Below are 19,544 nucleotides of genomic sequence, written 5' to 3' on the forward strand. Positions count from 1 at the left end.
TATATATATATATTATGATGTGACAGAAAAAGACAAATTTAAAGATGGGATTTCACTTAATCGTACAGTAGGAAGGCTCCAAACAGGGACTTGTGCCTATACAACTAGTCCAAATGATAAGTCAGCCATCTTTATTAGTAACAAAATCACATTCATGAATCCCATTGTGTGCCCGTGTTATTTTGGATAATGCCCACCTTACTAAATATTATTGAACAGCTGTAAAATAAACGATATATAATTGTATGATGTAAATAGTATTTTTTACTCCATCGTTTATTTATGAGATTCTGTAAAACAATAGAATATGCTTGTTTTGAAACTATGGAAGCAATAAATGAAAAAGTGTTGAAGTTGTGTCTTTCACTTTTTATTTTAAATTATTAATTTTCTCCATTTCTCTGTGTTCCGCAACCTGTTGATTTATTCTATTTTAAAAACAAAGTTATCATTGTGTTGTTTCAGATGAAATTTGATGCCTACATGATTAATATTTAAGTTTTTTTTTTTTTTTTGCTTTGGTATGGATTAATAAGTCAGCCTACTTTTGAACTTAAGTGCCTAAATAAAACATATGTGTAAGTGAAAAAAAAAAAAAGTATTAATTCCAAAGTGAATTACTTGAGTCTAGATGGATTTTTCAAACCACAATATAAAGTCAAGGAAATAATACAGAATTCTTTTTTTTATTCAAAAGGTTTTATGTATTATGGCATGCAGGTGCATTTTGCTAAATTTCACACATACTGATATATTTCAACTGTTTCTTTAAAACAGTTTTTTGTGCAGGAATGTCGTGCAACTGTCTACACAACAATAAGCAAGACCAATGATTTTACAATTGTCCAGCAGACAGTCACAAACACCCTCCACAAGACAGGTAATCCACAAGCAGTGATTTCTAAAACTGGCTGCCCATCAGTGGGAAGTTGAGTGGAAGGAAAATGTGGAGTAGAAAAGGCTGCTAAGAGTAACAGGGATAACCAAAGTCTTGGGAAGATTTTGAAGCAAAACCCATTCAAGCGATTGGAAGAGATTCGTAAGACTTGAATTGCAGCTACAACCAGACATATCCAAGAGATGGAATATATCTGCCACAGTCCTTCCATAAAGCCAGCCCGAAACCAAACACAATGTAAGAAGTATCTTAAACACTTTTCACTGCACTGTACTGTAAATTGAGATTAGATAGCCATAAGAATTTATATAATATGTTTTTAACACACCACTTTGTTTGTCATTAATTAACGAGTATCTCTTCGAAATTAATTACAGAAAAAAAATTACCTCCAGTTATATTCATTCCTATTAATTTAGACGCACCTGTATGGTTAATGTTGAAGTGTTTCATAAATGTGGTTTAAATCGCTGTTATCAAACAGTGACATCTAGTGGCCACTTTCAATATTAGTTTGTTTTTGGGGAAAACGAAAGTAAACCAAGTTTAGTTTTCCTGGCTAAGCTAATACGTGAAGAAGTGAATCGTCMKACYGGAAAGGCTGGGACTTTGTCGGAGCTGTTGTCKCTTGGATTATCGGACACTCGAGTCACGATGGCTTCTGATAATGATGAGATACTTGAACGTCGCATTGAATGTTTAAAACCGAGACTCCGGCAGCTTATAAAGGTAGACCAGGTACTACAACATTTACATTTAGAATCTGGACGAACGGAGGAGATCAGACAGAAACTGAACACGGAGGGTAATGAATCGGCTGTGAATTTGCTTATTAATGTGATTGTTGAGAAGCCACATTCAGTCGGCTGGTTCAGGGCCTTCGTTGATGCGTTGATTCATGGAGGCAGCGCTCACGCTGCTGACTATTTGGAGTTAAACCTCCCAGACCCCGAAGTGGAGGCGGAAAATGATTACTATATCGAGCTAATTCGGTTATTTACTCCCAGTCTGGAGAAAATGAAAACAGAAGAAGTGTTGACTCACTGTCAACGTTTCCTAACTGCTGCGGACCAAGAGAAGGTAAGTGCACAAAAACAAAAAAATAGAACGGGAAATCGCTGTTAGTTTGAAGTTAGAAAGAATAAAATTAATGTTATCAGTCTTTTGTTTCGTCATGTTTTATCTTATATGCTAGAATTCAAAGCAATCTATAAATAAAATTATGTTTTTTTATCAAATGTTTCAAATTGAGTTTTTTATGTGACCACAAGATGGCAGTATTGAACGCAAGTTGAAGTCCACCATCTCTGGTTGATACGATTTCTCCTCCTCAGGTTACAGAAAAGTCACATAAACTCACTTTATTTTGTTCAAAATCTAGATTGAGGCTGAAAAAACAAACCACGGAAACATACATGGAGCCCAGGAACTTCTGAGAAGGATTGTGAAATGCCGCCCTGGCTGGTTCTCTGAATTTCGGGAAATTCTGCGTGCCACTGAACACAAAGACCTTTATGAGCTCATTGGAGGATCACCTGAGTGTAAGAAACCGAGTAAGTGTCTAACCTTCCTCTGCTCCTGGAGAGCACAATTGTTGAAGGAAAGGCGATGAGGCAAAGTCTAGGCACCCATATTTCAGTGGGATTTAGGGAGATTTGGGAGTGTTATTGCATCTCAGTAATTACATGGATTGCAATATCCTTAATTCAGTTTCCTGAGTAATTTCCTATTAGCAAATGTTTATTCTGCTGAGTAATTTTACTAAAACTGTAATTCGGTTTTCATCTATACAGAGTTTCTGTTTCTCAGCTTCATTTTGATATCCTTGTAAAGGTCGAGACAACTTTGATATATTTTTTTTGGGATTCTCAGAAAATGAAGCAGCAGCAGAGGAGAAACCGGCCGAAAGCTGTCAGAGTGAGGAGCCCATGGAAATCAGTGGCACCGAGGGATCTCAGAATGATGCCGCAGGTCTCACAGAATATGTCTCCTCAATGTGTAGCGCAGTTAATTTATGTTTTATATAAATTTTTATACATATAATATAGGTTTTTGCAGGAGTTGTAAAAGTCACCAAATGAATCAACCTAAAGTTAAGCCTCAAAGACTGCCCATCCTCGTCTTGCATCACAGTTAAACCCAGACTTTTATGTACAGTACATAAAGAGACATAAGAATTTTTCCCTCTGTCCCTTTAAATTAAGACTGAATTCTTTCTGGTTTAATTCATCAGGATTACCAAAACTATTTCTGTAGACAGTTTACATACATGTTCTCAGTAGTTGATAGAATGGCCTTTTAAAGTATCCATCCATTTTCTTACACCCTTGTCCCTCAGTGGGGTCGGGAGGGTTGCTGGTGCCCATCTCCAGCTGGGGTACAGGGCAAGAGATGGGGTTCACCCTGGACAGGTCGCCAGTCTGTCGCAGGGCAACACAGAAACACACAGGACACACAACCATGCACTCACACTCACAGCTAGGGACAATTTGGAGAGGCCAATTAACCTGACAGTCATGTTTTTGGACTGTGGGAGGAAACCGGAGTACCTGGAGAAAACCCACACATGCACAGGGAGAACATGCAAAATCCATGCAGAAAGACTAGGGCCGGGAATCAAACCCAGAACCTTCTTGCTGCAAGGCAACAGCTCTACCAACTGCGCCACTGTGCAGCCCGATGCCTTTTAAACTAGATTTTCTTTTCTTTTATTTCTGGAATAACGGTCCGTTTCTGTCTTTTTACTCCATATCAGTAAAGGACTTGTTTCGCACTCTCTTACCAGATTTTGCGTGTACCTTCACAAAGTTTTTTGCTCTTTCTTTAGGCTCGTTTCACAGATTTTGCACATTCTTTATACTTCTTGTTACTCTGGTTGATTTTCTTGATGTCATKAAAGGAAGCACCATGTTTTAGATGTTGCTCTAAAATACATCCAYATGTGTTCCTCCTATAATTCAGCGGTCGTAAGCATAGGAAGCCACGACATCTTTGCCTTGGTTTTCCTAATTTAAAAATGCATGTAAACTTTTCAAGAATACAGCATGTTCTTTGAGTTATTAGTTTTTCCATTACCTTYTAGGAAAGAAGGTAATGTTTGCTGTTTGCTTTCATGGCAGCAAACTGCCTGAAAGAACACTTTTTTTCCCCCCTAAAACTGTCTCATGGCTCATTTTCATTTCTTCAGGAAATTAGAATCAAAACATTTTTGTTAGTTATGCTGTACTAACTAATTCTTCATTGGATGTTGTGCAAGTTATTAAGTTGTARGTTATTTTATTTTTGATTCTGTGCAGAAATTAGCAAAAGTCTGCTGCTTTTTATAAGCGTAATTTGAGTAAATGCTGTTTTGTTTTTTTTTTGTTTTTTTTTACAGATCTGTATTTAGACGGTGACCTTTCCAAATCCATGGACAATTTACCTCCAGGTGAGACTCATTTACCCTCACCCACATTCTTAACATTGTTATAATTCCTTAAACCAGTGGTTCCCAAACTTTTTCTCCTGGGCCCCCCCTATGGCTTACAAATAACTRTCTGGTTGAACGATGTGTGTGAGCGAAGCGGGTGGGAGGGGTGGATTCTTAGAGACTCCCTGTTATACTTATTAGCCCCGGCTCCAGACGAACAGTGAGGGGTGCGGGGGAAGAATAAACYTTTTGGGGGGCAAAATGAATCGTAGCTGAACATAGACAACAACACCAGCAGCCTATAAGCTACTTGTTAACAAGCTTAAGGTGCTGTATTGATATTAGCTAGTCATCTTTTAGCTAACTTTACCTGCATCCAACAGCTTTACTCAACAGTCTGTTAGTTTGGGGGAAAAACTGTGAAAAGTTCTTTGCATTTTGCTGCCATGATTCTAACACACCTGCGTAGCTCCGCACAGCAGCAGCAGGTCTCCTTCGCTGCCGCACAGGAGTAAACCCAGAGTGAGTGTCATAGCGCTCATGTTGCGTTTAAAGGCAGCTCGGAAAAACGGGTTACCACATGTTAACAATGGATTAAACAGTTTTAACTGCTGATAAAATGACAGAGGACACAGATATGGGAAGTGTGGAAGCCCCTACTGTATCAAATTGACATAGGAATAACAGAGAGCTGGCCATTCTAAGGTAAAAACCCAGCACATACAGCGTTCATGTTTTTTTTTTTTTTAATCCTATCGGCTTCCCGCGCCCCCCATGTAATTGCACGGCCCCTGGGGGGCGCGCCCCACAGTTTGGGAACCTCTGCCTTAAACTCTTGTCAATCCCAGAATGTGTTCAGTGAAACCTAGACCACCAAGTCGTAAATTAGCTCAGGTATTTGTCAGAAAAATGTGTTTGATCTCTATTTCGCATTCACCAGGCATAATGAGATTAGCTGGAAGAGTTGTTGTGGAATATTTCGATGCCTTTTGGCGTGGCATGAATAAGTTCCATGTGTGAACTCTGAAGAACCACAGAGAGGCTGCAGAGGACGGAGCGCAGTGGTGCTTTAAATGAAAACCACATGCTGACTCAGTATTAGCAGATCGAAAAGGAATCTGTGGACTGTAGCCTTTAGTTAACTTTCTATGCATGCTTTGTCTTCTTCAGTTTTACAGAAGGGTGGAGTTAAGTTAGGCTGCAGTGTCTTGCATCTGTCATCAGCCAAGAGGTGGCGCATACTCTGTACAAAACATCACTCTGACGATCTATTTACATTCTGAAATGCCTGTCTCTGGGGTGTAGTAAGTTACGGATATGTTACCCTCATCCCAGGCTTAAATCGAGGATGGGGGAAGTACTCTGCCGCCACAATTTGAGTTTTTTCCTCTAATTACCATATATTTATATCAACTCTAAAACAAGCAGTGAATGGGAAAAATATACATTTTTATTTGTTGATCAAATTTACACCTAATCTTCCCAGAAATTAAATTCTAATCTTGTTAGTTTTCAGAAATGTTCTGTCCTGTGAAATAATTTGACTTCACCTCCCTTTTGGGGTGAAATTTAGAAGAGCTGACTGAATATATCCCAAATAATTACAGCGTCTGGAACACATTTCCTATTGTTKTTGTTGTTCAGGCTCTATCTCTTCATCAGGACAGACTTGCGTTGATCCGTAGGAGGCTAATTAAAAACCGCCTGTACCGACAATAAAAAAGCAATTATTCTATGCCTTGCAAAAGTATTCCTGGTTCTTACATTTCTTCACATTTTATCAGGCTGCAACCTCAAACATCAATTTATTTTAATGTGCATAGACCAATATAAAGCAGTACGTAATTGTGAAGTGAAACAAAAAAAAAGTATGCATATTTTTTTTCTTCTCTTTTTTTAGAACCAAACATCTGGAAAGTGTGCATTTCTGTCCAGTCCCGCTGAATCAGTTTTTTTGAACAACCACCTCCCGCTCTAATCACAGCTGCAAACCAGCTCATGCTAAGTCAGAGGAGAATGGAGAATGTCTGAGGATCAATTTTCACCACAGATTTCACAATTTCCTTGCCACAGATTCAGTTAGATTTGGCTGCGGACTTTGAATGGACCATTCTAAGACCTTAATGTGCTTTGATCAAAACATTTAATTGCAGACCTGTTCTTTTGGAGTCTTCCTGTGTCGCCTTGTTGCCACCTAATAACTCTGACCAGTTTCCACACAGCTTGATGTTACCATCACTTTGTTTCAAGGTGTGGATAATGGAATGAAGGTGATGTGCAGTTTTATCTTTTCAACATTTTGCATGTTGGTCAGAAAGCTCGATTTTGGTTGAAAGGTGTTATATTATGGAGGAACTTAAAGGTGGCTAAACGAGCTTTCCTTGCTTAGTAGGTGACTTCTGAAGGTAATTTAACTGGAATTTATTTAGGGGTATCAAAGTAAACTAGCTTGGATTGCCTCAATGTATTTATTTATTTATTTATTTATTTTTCATTAGCAAATTTGAAAGCCATATATCATTTCTCTCCCACTCAGTAATTATTCATTACTTTGTGTTAGACTGTCACGCAACATACTTTTGCAACCCACTGAGGTTTTGYAGTTACAGCTGTGGCAAATGTGGAACTCGTAACATGAGGGGGGTCTCGTTCATGAAAATTGTGCATAATGCCTCAGCAATGCATCACCCCCATCTGAGACAGAACAAATGACTCACTCCCTTCCAGCAACTTTAAATCCAGCTAAGGCGGATMATAGGTCTGGTGTTTACGCACAGCTAAGACTGAATTGTGCTACATAAAACCARTCGTGAAAATGATACTCAAGTTACACGTCATGACATGATGGAGTTTGTTTGAATAATTTCAAACAAGCGTTAGGTTTTCTGTGCTTGCTGTTGGTTTGTATACCTATTTTTACAGCAAATATGTATTTCTGTTGTAGTTTGAATGAAATCATATGAATTAATATGCATTTTCTCATTCTCTTAATTTGGCAAATTTGAGGTTTTAAAACTAGGTTTGTGTTCTGAATGCACATCATTTTTTTTTTCCCATGTATAAAAACAGTTTAAAGAGGACATTCCATAACAATGTGTAATTGTGGCTTGCTGACATAGACAGAAGCCCTTTTCAGACTGAGCCTTTGGTCTGCATTGCAGATGTAAATGGCTGTCCAGCAGCAGAAGCAGCAGGAGCCACCGGAGGAGACCCAGAAGAAATTTMTCTTCGTGATTATCAGATGGAAGTTGCCAGGCCTGCCTTGAAGGGGGAAAACGTTATTATTTGCCTCCCGACAGGAAGCGGTAAAACCAGAGTTGCAGTGTACATTACCCAAAAACATCTGGACAGCAGGAGAGCTGAGAGGAAACCAGGGAAGGTGGTTGTCCTGGTGAACAAGGTACTAGGATCTGACTTTGGTTTGTCTGACTCATGGGCTCTTTGGCTGSAGKGCTTCATTCAGATCCAAAGAAAACACGAAAGTTTACACACCGCACATTCCATGCCATAAGTTTTATGCATCYCAGTGCACTTTGTTACTATTTGGCCCATACGAGATGTGGCCTGAACAAGTAAAATAAATAYCATGTGGCAAAAAATACTTCCCTCCCATAAAACTATCTAGTAGCAGACAAAGTAATCCTATGTGACTGAAAGCATTTACGTTTTTAATCTTCATTCCTGAGCAATAAGTAGGTTTGTTGTACCCACACAGAAAAGTCTGTGTACTCCTTCTGCAAAGAGTGTGCAACAAAATCCCCTGCTGCCACTAATTAGAAGCTCTGCCTTAAACAAAAGGAATAAAGCTCCGAGTAGTTTAGCTGTGTTAGCAATGTGCCCTTYAGATGCTGTAGTGGCAGAAAGTMATTTCTTCCTTTAAAAACAAAAAAAAGAAAAATTGTGTTCATGAAATATTCTRTTTTGTCTTGTAGATTCCTCTTGTGGAGCAGCATTTCTCCACAGAGTTCTCTATCCTGAAGCCCAAGTACAAAGTGGAGAGGGTCAGTGGAGACTCTCAGCTCAAAATCTCCTTCGCTAACATTGTAGAAAGAAACGACATCATCATCTGCACAGCCCAGATTCTCGAAAATTACTTGGAGAGGGCTTCCAGCGGAGAGGATGAAGGGGTGAAGCTAAGCGGTAGGACTTTGGAGCACTTAATTTCTAAATAAGTTTGGTGGGACAAACTACTATAAGATAATCACTTACAAAGAACTCAGTTTGCGTTAATTTACTAGCCCAACCCAGGGGCAAATACACACAAATACATTCCTGGGTGGGTTTAACAGAATGATGTTGGGTTATGGGTTTTACTGAGATAAGTAGGGTATTTCTAGCCCTGAAAATAGGTTAAATTAGCAAATATGCCACATGAATGTTACCAAAGACTGGTTGAGAGCTGGAGTGGTTGGATCCMCACCGGTCATTAAGTAAGCAGCAGGGTACRCTCTCAGACCGGGATTCGAACCTGGGACCTTCATTGTGCAGAGCAACCGTCCCGCCAAATGCACTTCCATGGAGACCTGGGTAGAAAACAGTTAACATTGACTGTTAACTGTTAATTGTTTAACAGCTAACAGTCATATTCTATGATAATAGAATACTAAGCTACCGTAGTATTCATGTTATCATAGCATTTTCAAAGAACTGATGATTATTTTTGCTGTTATCCCTAAAATCCTAAAATACACTCCATCCGGCTCCACCTTGCTCTGCCACACTGCGGCCTCCGCAGTAAATATGCACCCATTAATGTCAATAGCATTTGCACCGCATCTGCACAACTGTTCATATTTCCGCAAAGCCATTACCCCTACATTAGAACTGATTGTGTTTTTGCCGGACACCGGAGCAAGTGTGTAGTTAATCTTCAAAGTCCACACCTTTCCAACAGGAAGCTGCAACAAGCGCAACATCCGTATTTTCAAAATAGTTCATCAAGACAGACTATATTTGCTCGAAATATTTGCTCTATTAATAAAAATAGATTAATAAAAATTACTAACAGTTATGGCTATAACTATAACATGATGATACAGTTATGATGACATGATGATACATGTCATCATGTATCTGACTAAAACATGTCAGCATAATTAAATATGTGGATTTAATTCTGACAMGTTTCTTGCTCAAGTCACAGCAGGAGCGCCAGTCAAGGCAGGGAGAGCAATGTAGGGAAAATGAACATTTTTGAAGTTGAGAACTGCTGCATTTTACGTGACACCATTCATCCGTTTTATCACTGGCTTTGTCACGTGCTCTCTCTCGTTTCCCACGCATGCRTCTTGTAAAACCTCTCTGCGGTTTGCAGTGGAGCGGAGCTGAGAAGGCACTGAGAAGCAGTGGAATTTGGGGTGCTCCAGAATGGCGGCAGCCCGCCTGCAAAGTGCGGAGCGTAGCCGGATGCGGTGTCACCTGCTGGAATTGTTAGGCAGACAGGAAGAATTGGACATGTCTGGCAAAATTGTTAATAGAACTATACCACAAGGTGTCACACAAGACTTAATGAAGTCCAGATGAAGGGTTAAAAATGTGGGTGGAGAAATTGATACGTAGCCCCTTGTGGGCAGGGAGATGGAAAAACCAGACTGACTGAATAAAAGGGAAACTTCACATTTTGCACAATTCAAAACATGCATTTCAAATTTAAACTGCAAGTCCGTACAGGCACACACCAAAACGTTTTGAACTTAAAAAGAAAACTATAATTCTAGAAACTTCCCCTCCTACAAATCCTGCACAAATGATGCACTTTAACTACTGCCAAACTTTTATCATGATCTCTATTAAGAAAAAAAAGAAGGGAGCATCCTTTGCAGTAACAAAATAGAAAACTGCTCTATAGACTCAGTTRTGAAAGAAAAATCCAGCAACCTTTGAAGGAAAGGGAGTTTTGAACTGTTGCCTTCTAATTTTCCATAGCAGAGAAAAAAGCCAGCTTGAAAGTAAGACAGCAGATTTTGTTTGTTATATTTATAGTGATCTGCTGCAATAACAGAGCTGCAGCAAAAGTCATTTTATATTATTTCATTTCAAAAATGTATGCTTTGCTGCTGCTCATTCAATGTTGAAGGGCTGTAACATTTTGCAACCAGCACCCACAACGTCCTTGCTAATGCGCAGATGGTGTGGCWATGTTTATTTGTTTACTCTGATGTAGACTAAATAGTAAATAGTAATTTCTTGTAAAAAATTCTACTTTTTTTTCTTACTAGAAATAAAAAYACACCATTAAACTTAATATGGTTGCAACATCTCTAAATTCATGCAAAAWCTACCCTGGATTTTACCGACACTGAAATGTTCTGGAATAGATAACCACCGAGGGACCAGGGAGCAGGATTTTCCCYCGACAGGATCTTGTCAAATTCTTCCGACTCTAGTGTTCGCTCCTGGCAGTCACCAGTCCAAGGTGGAATAGCCACCTCAGAGGAACATATGCTGTTTGTCGAAACACTTGAAAGCATTTATTTTTTCCTCCTGGCTCTCAGGCCACATGTCTGTTCAAGCCATCGGTGTGTGGCTGGATCGAATTCACAAGAGAGCGTCTATCACAGCCCGTCAAACTGCCACTCTGCCTTCTCTTCTGGGACAAAATTCGAATAACAGTTTAGACTCGAGTCRYTGTAATGCACCGTATTTAGATCACGTTGAAGTCTGGCTTTGTTTTTGAAGCATGCAGTTCTCTTAACAGATGTTATTATGTGGTTTAAACTGCTGTCTCAAATTTTCTCTAAAAGCTCTGATTTGTGTGGGACAATATGTTTTCCTAAGGAACAACCTCAACCTTTCCAGGGACTCTTTTAACTAACACTGCTTGGTTGAAGAAGATYGTTGTCTTTATATAAGATTTGTGTACTTTCATTTAGGGAGAAATGTATATTAGTTGCAAAAAATGCCCCTTCTGTTAATTATTTGTTCTTATTTCTGCATGGCATTTATAATTTACAGTTCCAAGTCACTCTTTGGCATTATGTCACCGTCTTTTGCAGATCTGACACTGATCATCATAGATGAGTGTCACCACACTCAGAAAGGAGAAGTCTACAACCACATCATGATGAGGTACCTGAAACAAAAGCACAAAAACAAAAAGCTCCTGAAGGAGCAGAAGAATCCCGTACCGCTTCCTCAGATCCTGGGCCTGACGGCCTCACCGGGGGTCGGAGGTGCCAAAACCCTGAATAAAGCTGAAGAGCACATTCTGCGAGTAAATACTCTGTTTAACATTGAATCTGCAACTGTAATATCGTATGCATTTTTACAACTTGTTTTATTCATCTCAATTTCTTTCATGTTCATCTCTGCTTTCTAATTTCATGCCTTAGTTTCCTACTTCAAGGAAAGCTAAAAAACATACAGACATTATACATATTGTATTTTGCATTACATATCAATGCAGGTTTCCTTCCCTCTTTCGTAGATTTGTGCAAACTTGGATGCTTCCAAAATTATGACAGGAAGCATTGAGAAAAAGGAACAACGAAAATCCATCCTGCCTGTTGAATCGAGAAAAGAGGTAGACGTTGTTTCACGTTAAATTCAACAAGATATGTGCATTAAAATAAAAATGTGGTGAGGTTCTTCTTTAGTCGAGGGGAGTTAACTGTATTTTTACCTAAACATCATCATCAGGATCCCTTTGGTTGTGTGGTCAAGACAATCATGACTGCCATTCACGAGCATGCCCGGCTTTTCCCCACATGTGACCTGGGCTCTCAGAATTACGAACAATGGGCTGTTCAAAAAGAGCGAGAAGGTGAGTGGAAATGTTACACAGATATATATTATACAGATATGTTAAAAATTGACTAATGTCGGTGGAAACTGATGTTGGTGTCGATATGTTGTGCATCCCTAAAACAAATTGAAAGAGGTGGCCTTTAAAATTTGCTAAGAAAAATAGTTTCTCTTAAGTTGATTATATTTATTAGCATTATACAACCTGAATCTTTATATATGTGATGTTAATCTTTGTTTGTTTGTTTTTTTAAGATTCAGTAAAGTATTAAAGCTCCATAAAAATCTTCTTGACTTTTACCTGCAGTGTGCCTGTAATAACCCTTTAACACTAACTCCTTTATTACACTGGACAGTCTGGGTTTTGCACACATAGAGCYATCATGAAACTGCCTCATTGTGTTTTAGCTGCCAAAGATGGAGACCAGACAGTGCGGGTCTGCGCAGAGTACCTCCGACGGTACAATGAAGGTCTGATTTTAAGCAACACCATACGCATGTGTGATGCTCTCAGTTTCCTGAACAAGTTCCACGAGGAGCAGATCAAGAAGAAAACATCACCAGATGAAGAACAAAACATGCAAATAACGGAGACAGAGAGATTTTTGTTCAATTTGTTTAAAGGTAAGATCTTTTTTTTTTTTCTTGATATTCTTAATTTCCACTATAAATTTTACATATATAATCAAAACCCGCTTATGGTCTTGCTTGCCCATATCTTCACATTTTTGCTTTTATGCTGTGCTTTTATAGTAAACAAAGAGCTATTTTCCCACATTTAAAAAATATTGGCTGGCCAATCAATTTAAGGCTTTATTTTAGACAAAAACCTCAGAATAATTTACTCTAACCAGACTTAAAGGGGTGCCAGTAGTTTTGCAAGAGACTGCAGTCGTAAAAGTGTCTCGTTTAACTTTGCTGAAAATATTCTGCCTTAGACCTTTAACATCTACTCCTTACAGACAAAAAGGAAGAGCTGGAGAAGCTGGCAAAGGATCCAACATACGAAAACGACAGCCTGTCAAAACTCAGAACTAAAATTTTACAAGAGTTCAGCAGCCGAAAAGAAGCCAGAGGGATCATTTTCACCAAAACACGTCACAGCGCTATGACTCTTAGCCAGTGGATTCAAGAAAACCCCAAGTTTGCTGACATCGACGTAAAACCTTCTTATTTCATTGGAGGGGGAGACCAGAGCGATACCAAACCAATGACAGCTGTAAGTGCATACTTCACAAACTGAACTCTCTTAGGCTGCCATTTCCCAAGTTCTTCATGTATGTGACCTGCAGTTGTATTCCTCAGGCAGAGCAGAAGGATGTGTTGAAAAGGTTCAAAACCGGTGAACTCAACCTCCTTATTGCTACCACAGTGGCAGAAGAAGGTTTGGACATAACGGCCTGCAATTTTGTTATCCGATATGGCCATGTGACCAATGAAATCGCTATGATTCAGGTCAGTAAACTGAACGACTGTTATCCGTGATTAAAAATGTGTTGGTATGTCTTTTGGTTTTATACAGTGTGACTTTGACCACATACATAAATAAGGTAGCTGAAGGACATTTGATAAAATAAATCTATTGATTTTTGACTATCAGATTGACTTAAAAGTCATCTTATGTTATTTCAAAAAGTCACAAAGAGATTAACGCGTTGATTCCCCCAAAATCCACTACAATGAAAATTATTTGTAGTGGCTCAAAAAATAAAAAATTACTTGCTGCCTATAGCAGAGAAATTTCAAGGGCCATTTCAGGACAGTCCTGATAATTAACATTTTAAATTCCCAGGCGTTGCAGCCAAAATGTTTCTTCAAGAAAAACAGGGATTCCTGATTTCATCTGTGACTGTGTTTGTAGTTTTTTCCATTCTGCTCAAATCAAATGTTACATTTATCTCAGCTTGTTTGTGTTTTCCACAAACTTTTTCATGGCTGAATATTTTCAAGTGTCCCGTTAGTCATCCAGCTGTAAATACTGGCAACAAAAAAAATTTTAAAAAATGTGAGCTGACTAAATATGAGTAGGTGATTGCTGACCATTTGTTCTGTTGCCCTTTGCAGTCTCAAGGCAGAGGAAGAGCTGAGGACAGTACATACACTGTGGTGGACGTAAAGAACTCAGGGGTGGCTGAAAAGGAGTATGTCAACGAGTACCGTGAGCAAATGATGAACAAAGCCATTCAGAAAATTAAAAAGTTAGATCAATCAGTTTACAACAAACAAGTATGTTAAACAAGTATCATTAGCTATCTATTTTCTCCTAAATACAGTCTTTTAACCATTTTTTTCCCCTCCTTTGATTAGATCACAGAGTTTCAGATTCAGGCTATAATGGAGGAAAGAGTGAGACAGGTAAATCAGAAGAAGAAGGCTGTTAAGGATGAGGACCCGTCTGCTGTAAAGTTTAGCTGCCGTCACTGCACCAAATACATCTGCAGCGGCGAAGACATCCAAATCATTGAAAACATGCACAGAGTCAATGTTACGCAACAGTTTAGGTACTAATTATGATATAAACTTTTCAACACTGGCACATTGCATTGCATGGTTAATTATACTCTCTTTTGTTTTGTGCAGGAGGCTTTTCATCCAGAGAGAAAACGTATCTCTTCAGGAGCGACGTTTGGACTACGAGACCAATGGTGTCATAGCTTGCAGTGGCTGTGGTCAGGTAAACACACCGTTTGCTTTTTGGATTTGCAGTCTTGCTAGTAACTTGAGATAACTTGTCTTGCCAAGATACTCGTATGCCTGAATCCTGCTCCTAGTTTATCACATTACAATGGCAAACTTGTTTAATTTATTGGGCTTTTTGACAAGATAAAACATAAATTTGTGCACAACTGAAAAATGTGTTAATCTCTGCTCATTCCCCAACAATTAGATTATGGTCTGTTCTGCCAGATATGAAAGACATCTATGTTAATTGATAAATTTGAAGAATTTTGTTTGTCCTAACTGACCAAAAGCAGGAAATTTTTAGTCTGCAAAAGATGCCCTTTTATAGTTTATTTAAATATCTGCTTTCAGATGCAGATTTATCCATCTTTCCATCAGGTTTGCTTGTCTTTGCCTAGGAAAAGCCCCCGCAGTAGCATGATGCTGCCACCATTATGTTTCACTGTGTGATTAGTGCATTCAAGGTTATTATTGGTGTCAAGTCTTCACCACACATAGTTTTGTACTTATAGACCACAAAGTTATCTTCTGACCACAGCACATTCTTCCACATGTTTGCAGCATCACCTGCATAGCTTTTAGGAAACTGCAAAAGGGACTTATTAGATATTATTTCAATATTGACTTCCTTCTTTCCAGTCTTTCATGAAGGTTGTATTTGTGGAGAGTATAGCTAATGGTACTCCTGTCAGAGTATTTTCCTACATTAGTAGTAGATTTCTCCTGCTACTCTAGCCCCTTTCATTAAACACTAAAAGTCAGGTTTATGTGCTCCTTTTTTGCGTTTGTGTATTTAGGATTGATAAAGTGAGAGGGGTAGAAGTCACCCTTCCTATGCCATACCCCTGAATTGTGAAATTATGTAATCATAGCCATCACGTGGGTTGAACTTTATGGAGGAGAGCCGGCGTTACTGGTTGAAAAAGAGATGTGTCATTTGAGTAGTGAGCCAGCAGCAGGATTTACAAATATAAGCATGATTCAGAAATCATTTCTGGATGAAGTGGTTTGTCTGCGGATTTATAACAGAAATATTTGTGAAAGAGGGCTCTGATTAATGAATTGCTTGCCCAGCCGGTCGGTTCTGGTCAGCAGTCATGTCTTGTTGGGTTTACAGTTGTTCTTTACTCCTACTTTGGGATGATAGATTAAGCTGTTTATCACGAGATGTTTAAAGTTTGGGATGGTTTCAAAACCAAACCCTGTTTTAAACTTGTCCAGGTCTTTACTCTTGACCTTTCACTTGTTTCCTTGTTCCTGTTTTTCCACTAATATTCCCTATTAAACATCTGAGAGCTTCACAGAATAGCTTTAGTAGCATCATTTTAGCTACATTTAGTCATTCTGAGCCATTTTGCTTTTTACTGACATAAAATCCCCAAAGAAACACAACAAAGTTTGTGATTGTGATGTGACAAAACGTAAAAAATAAAATTGTTTAAACAGTGTGGATATTTTTGCTAAGCACTGTAGAGCTTCATGGCAGATGAAGAACAATAAATGTATTTTTTTTTTAATTACTTATTTTATCTGACAGTCTGGCTGCCATGGAAATCGACTAAGTTTAATGCATTAAACGGATAAAATATGCACTAAGATTTGTCTTCTTTTAAACTCCTCTTCTGTTGTAGACATGGGGTTCAATGATGTTTTACCGTGGGATTGAGCTGCCTTGTCTCCATGTGAAAAACTTTGTGGTGGATATAAAAAAGAAAAAGTACAGCAACTGCACCAGGTGGAACGACCTTCCTGTCAAGTTTCCTGACTTCGACTACATCGAACACGCCAGCCTGTTGGCACAAGGCTCGGACGATGAAGACACAGAGTGGCCCTAACAAATCAAAGCACTCGTTTCTTCCGGAGGCGGGCGGTTCTCTTCTGATGATACGTTTTGTGTGTGCATTAATTGCAATACGCACAGAATGTGCGGGTTCTCTTCTTTACCTAGATTTAAATGGTTGTATTGGTGCCAAGTGCACTTTGTCTTCAGATTTTGCACTTAGCTGGAATAATGCACCATTTAAATTCAATCTGAATCGATTTGCAAAACGACTCAAAAGTATTTTCTTCAGAAATCATTGCTGTCCCGTGAGATGGGAGGCAGTGAGCCCTTGATTGTCCCTCAGAGCCCACCTGTCAACTCACATGCACACAAACAGGTGCTGTTGACTCTGTTTAATTCACCCATCAGTGAGTGATTCACCACTGTTGAGACAGAGCTATTTACAGAGGCAACCTTTGTTAACCTCGGTGTCCACATCCTTTTAGACGACCTAATCGATTGGGCAATTCTGCAAGTTGCACAAATCCCTCAGGATTAATCAAATGAGTATTTTTCCAACAGGAAAGAAAATTTGCTCCGCGTAAAATTGCACTGCAAGTTTTGTATGAGGACGTATGATATTTTAAAAATCCTTTTATCAAAAGACACTTTGGGTGTTACATGTAACCTGTAAGGCTGGGTTTTCAATCTTTTCAGGATCTGATACAAAAGGAAATATTGCAAAATAATTATTTAATCAAGGGTATAATGACAAAAAAAACGTAAATGAAAAGCCATCATGTTGCTTTTATTAATGTATAAGTGCTGGGGGTTTTCTTTTTCTTTTTATATTTATTGCATAAATGTGCATTTACAAATCCAATGTTTAATCAATTAGGATTTTAAATTTCAGAGAAAGATCCTAAAACATTTTGTACCTCTAGATTGTTAACAGTCCGAACATCGATAACTGCTGCTCCAAGTTTATTGCTTAATGTGCACAGCATGTGGAGTACCTCGGGTTGTCATTTATTAATCAGGCCTAAAAATTGCAAATTCATCTCCCTTTATTTTGTTCCCTCTCACTTGTCAGAAAATCATCCAGTTTCATTTTCACATCATTTTTGACTCTTTTAAAGAGCAGTTTGACACATAAATTTCCCAAAATAAATCTACACACATATTTAGTGAACTCTCAACATAAATACAAGTGTATGTACCTTGCTAAACCAAATTAATGCATTTTTAAAGTTTAAATGTTTTAAGCGCCAAAATCCTTAGAAAATAAGCATCAATCTTAAAATGTTTTCAGGTGTTTGGACTGTATGACTGCTGAATGTTTATTCAAATGACTGCGTTAGAAGCAGTGTGTTTGCTGACTAGGGAAACTAAATCCTCTGTGGTTTTGAATGCATTTTAAATAAAACTGTAAACGTCTTCTTTACCTTGTCGTTATTAAAGTTTTGGCCCGTTCAGTTCCTTGTAAAGGTATTGATACACATATTACATGTGTGTCATACTACATGACAAAATGAACAACACGCTGAAGTTGGTGGACAAAATCATCCATTGTTAATGTTAAAGTTTTTACATTGACAAAGTATTTTCCAACAGTCAAAGGAAAAAATTAACATTTCTTTCAAATTTTCTCTTACACAAATCTTAAATCTTAAAATCAATTTGTGTGTTACATTTCTGAGTAAATTTACCTATTCCATAGGGATCTGAGGGTTTTTTTTTAGAGATCACTAGGACACAGACAAAGACTAGGGAACACATCATAGAGGTGAGAGATAAAGTTTTGATAAGTTTAAATTGCATTTCAATTTTAAAGACAATAATAGTTTTTGAAAACCCCACAGAGCACTGCATAATCCATCCGAGAGTATGGCACAACTGCAAACCTACTGAGAGACAGCCGTCCACCTAAACCAACTAGTCAGACACGGTGAGCATTAGACAAAGATCCAGGGCTCAGGTAAGAACATCTGTTGACAGGAGAAGTATTAGTCATGTACTCCACAAATGTGTCATTTGTGCAAGAATAGCAGAAAGGAAGTTAAGCACAATGTTGTTTGGCAGCAACAGGTAAGCTTACCCAATTTATTTGAGTCATTTTTGACTATGAGCCAAAAATAAGGCAAAGACGACAGGCTGCGACATCAGCTATGTATGGTTATTTGTGGGAAACAACAAGGAAATTTAAAGTTAAAGCCTGAGACTTTCTCAGCCAGAGGACACAATTGTAGCACAAAGTCTCATTGAATGCGAGTGTGAAAGCTGCGTTGGACACATTTTGTACATGCAAAAGCGGGTGAGTAATAAATAATACAAGCTTGTAAAAATATGCCTTCAGGAAAATGCTTAAAAATAAAGATTATCATAAAACGGTGTTTATATGCAAATACCCCAGTTACCGCAGCACATGTTTTCATGCTGCCATAGAGCTAGCTGAATTTACAGTTAGCTCTATGGCATAGAAATAAAGCATAACTTCCTTCACTTATCATACAGTGTCATCATGACAAAAAAAAAATTAGATTTTTAAAACCAGTTAACTTTGTACAGATGAATATGTAGTACTTTCCATTGATCACAGTTCCATTCAACAGGGCATGCGGTCGGCTGCAGGCCTTGATCCATTTCTTGTTTTATTCCAGACTACGTATGGGTTTTGGAAACGTTATAAATTGTACTCCGCTCTCGGTAACGACCGTCGGGATTGCATGTTCCACAATGACAACGTTGAACCACAATTTCCTAATATTTTCCTTGAAATCTTTATGATCGCAGCGCGTCAGCAATGAGAAACCCCGATAATGTTGACGGAAGAACTGGAGTATTAAGTTTATCACTCACACATGCCTTTACAGACTGTAACGCAGAGGGGTGTCCAAAGTCGGTCCTCGAGGGCCGGCATCCTGCATGTTTTAGTTCTCTCCCTAGTGTTTGTGACAATCTCCTCAGCAAGTCAGTGTTCTGGCCGTCTAATGAGCCATCATTTGATGCAGGTGTGTAAAACCAGGGAGAGAACTAAAACATGCAGGATG

The 19,544-nt window shown here is 38.6% G+C and overlaps 1 protein-coding gene across 1 annotated transcript; it reads left to right on the forward strand.

Moving 5' to 3' along the window:
- Positions 1 to 1,419: 1,419 nt before the first annotated feature.
- On the forward strand, positions 1,420 to 17,933 carry ifih1 (interferon induced with helicase C domain 1). The gene is made up of 16 exons (XM_008404022.2): positions 1,420 to 1,978; positions 2,280 to 2,451; positions 2,771 to 2,869; positions 4,275 to 4,325; positions 7,469 to 7,707; positions 8,240 to 8,447; positions 11,303 to 11,520; positions 11,734 to 11,829; positions 11,946 to 12,069; positions 12,459 to 12,674; positions 13,013 to 13,269; positions 13,356 to 13,505; positions 14,115 to 14,276; positions 14,358 to 14,551; positions 14,631 to 14,724; positions 16,364 to 17,933. Exons 1-16 carry the CDS (start codon positions 1,553 to 1,555, stop codon positions 16,565 to 16,567), a joined length of 2,910 nt encoding a protein of 969 aa, XP_008402244.1. The 5' UTR covers positions 1,420 to 1,552; the 3' UTR covers positions 16,568 to 17,933.
- The last annotated feature ends 1,611 nt before the right edge of the window (positions 17,934 to 19,544 follow it).

This window comes from Poecilia reticulata, linkage group LG2 (genome assembly GCF_000633615.1).
Source record: "Poecilia reticulata strain Guanapo linkage group LG2, Guppy_female_1.0+MT, whole genome shotgun sequence".
NCBI classification, from domain to species: domain Eukaryota; kingdom Metazoa; phylum Chordata; class Actinopteri; order Cyprinodontiformes; family Poeciliidae; genus Poecilia; species Poecilia reticulata.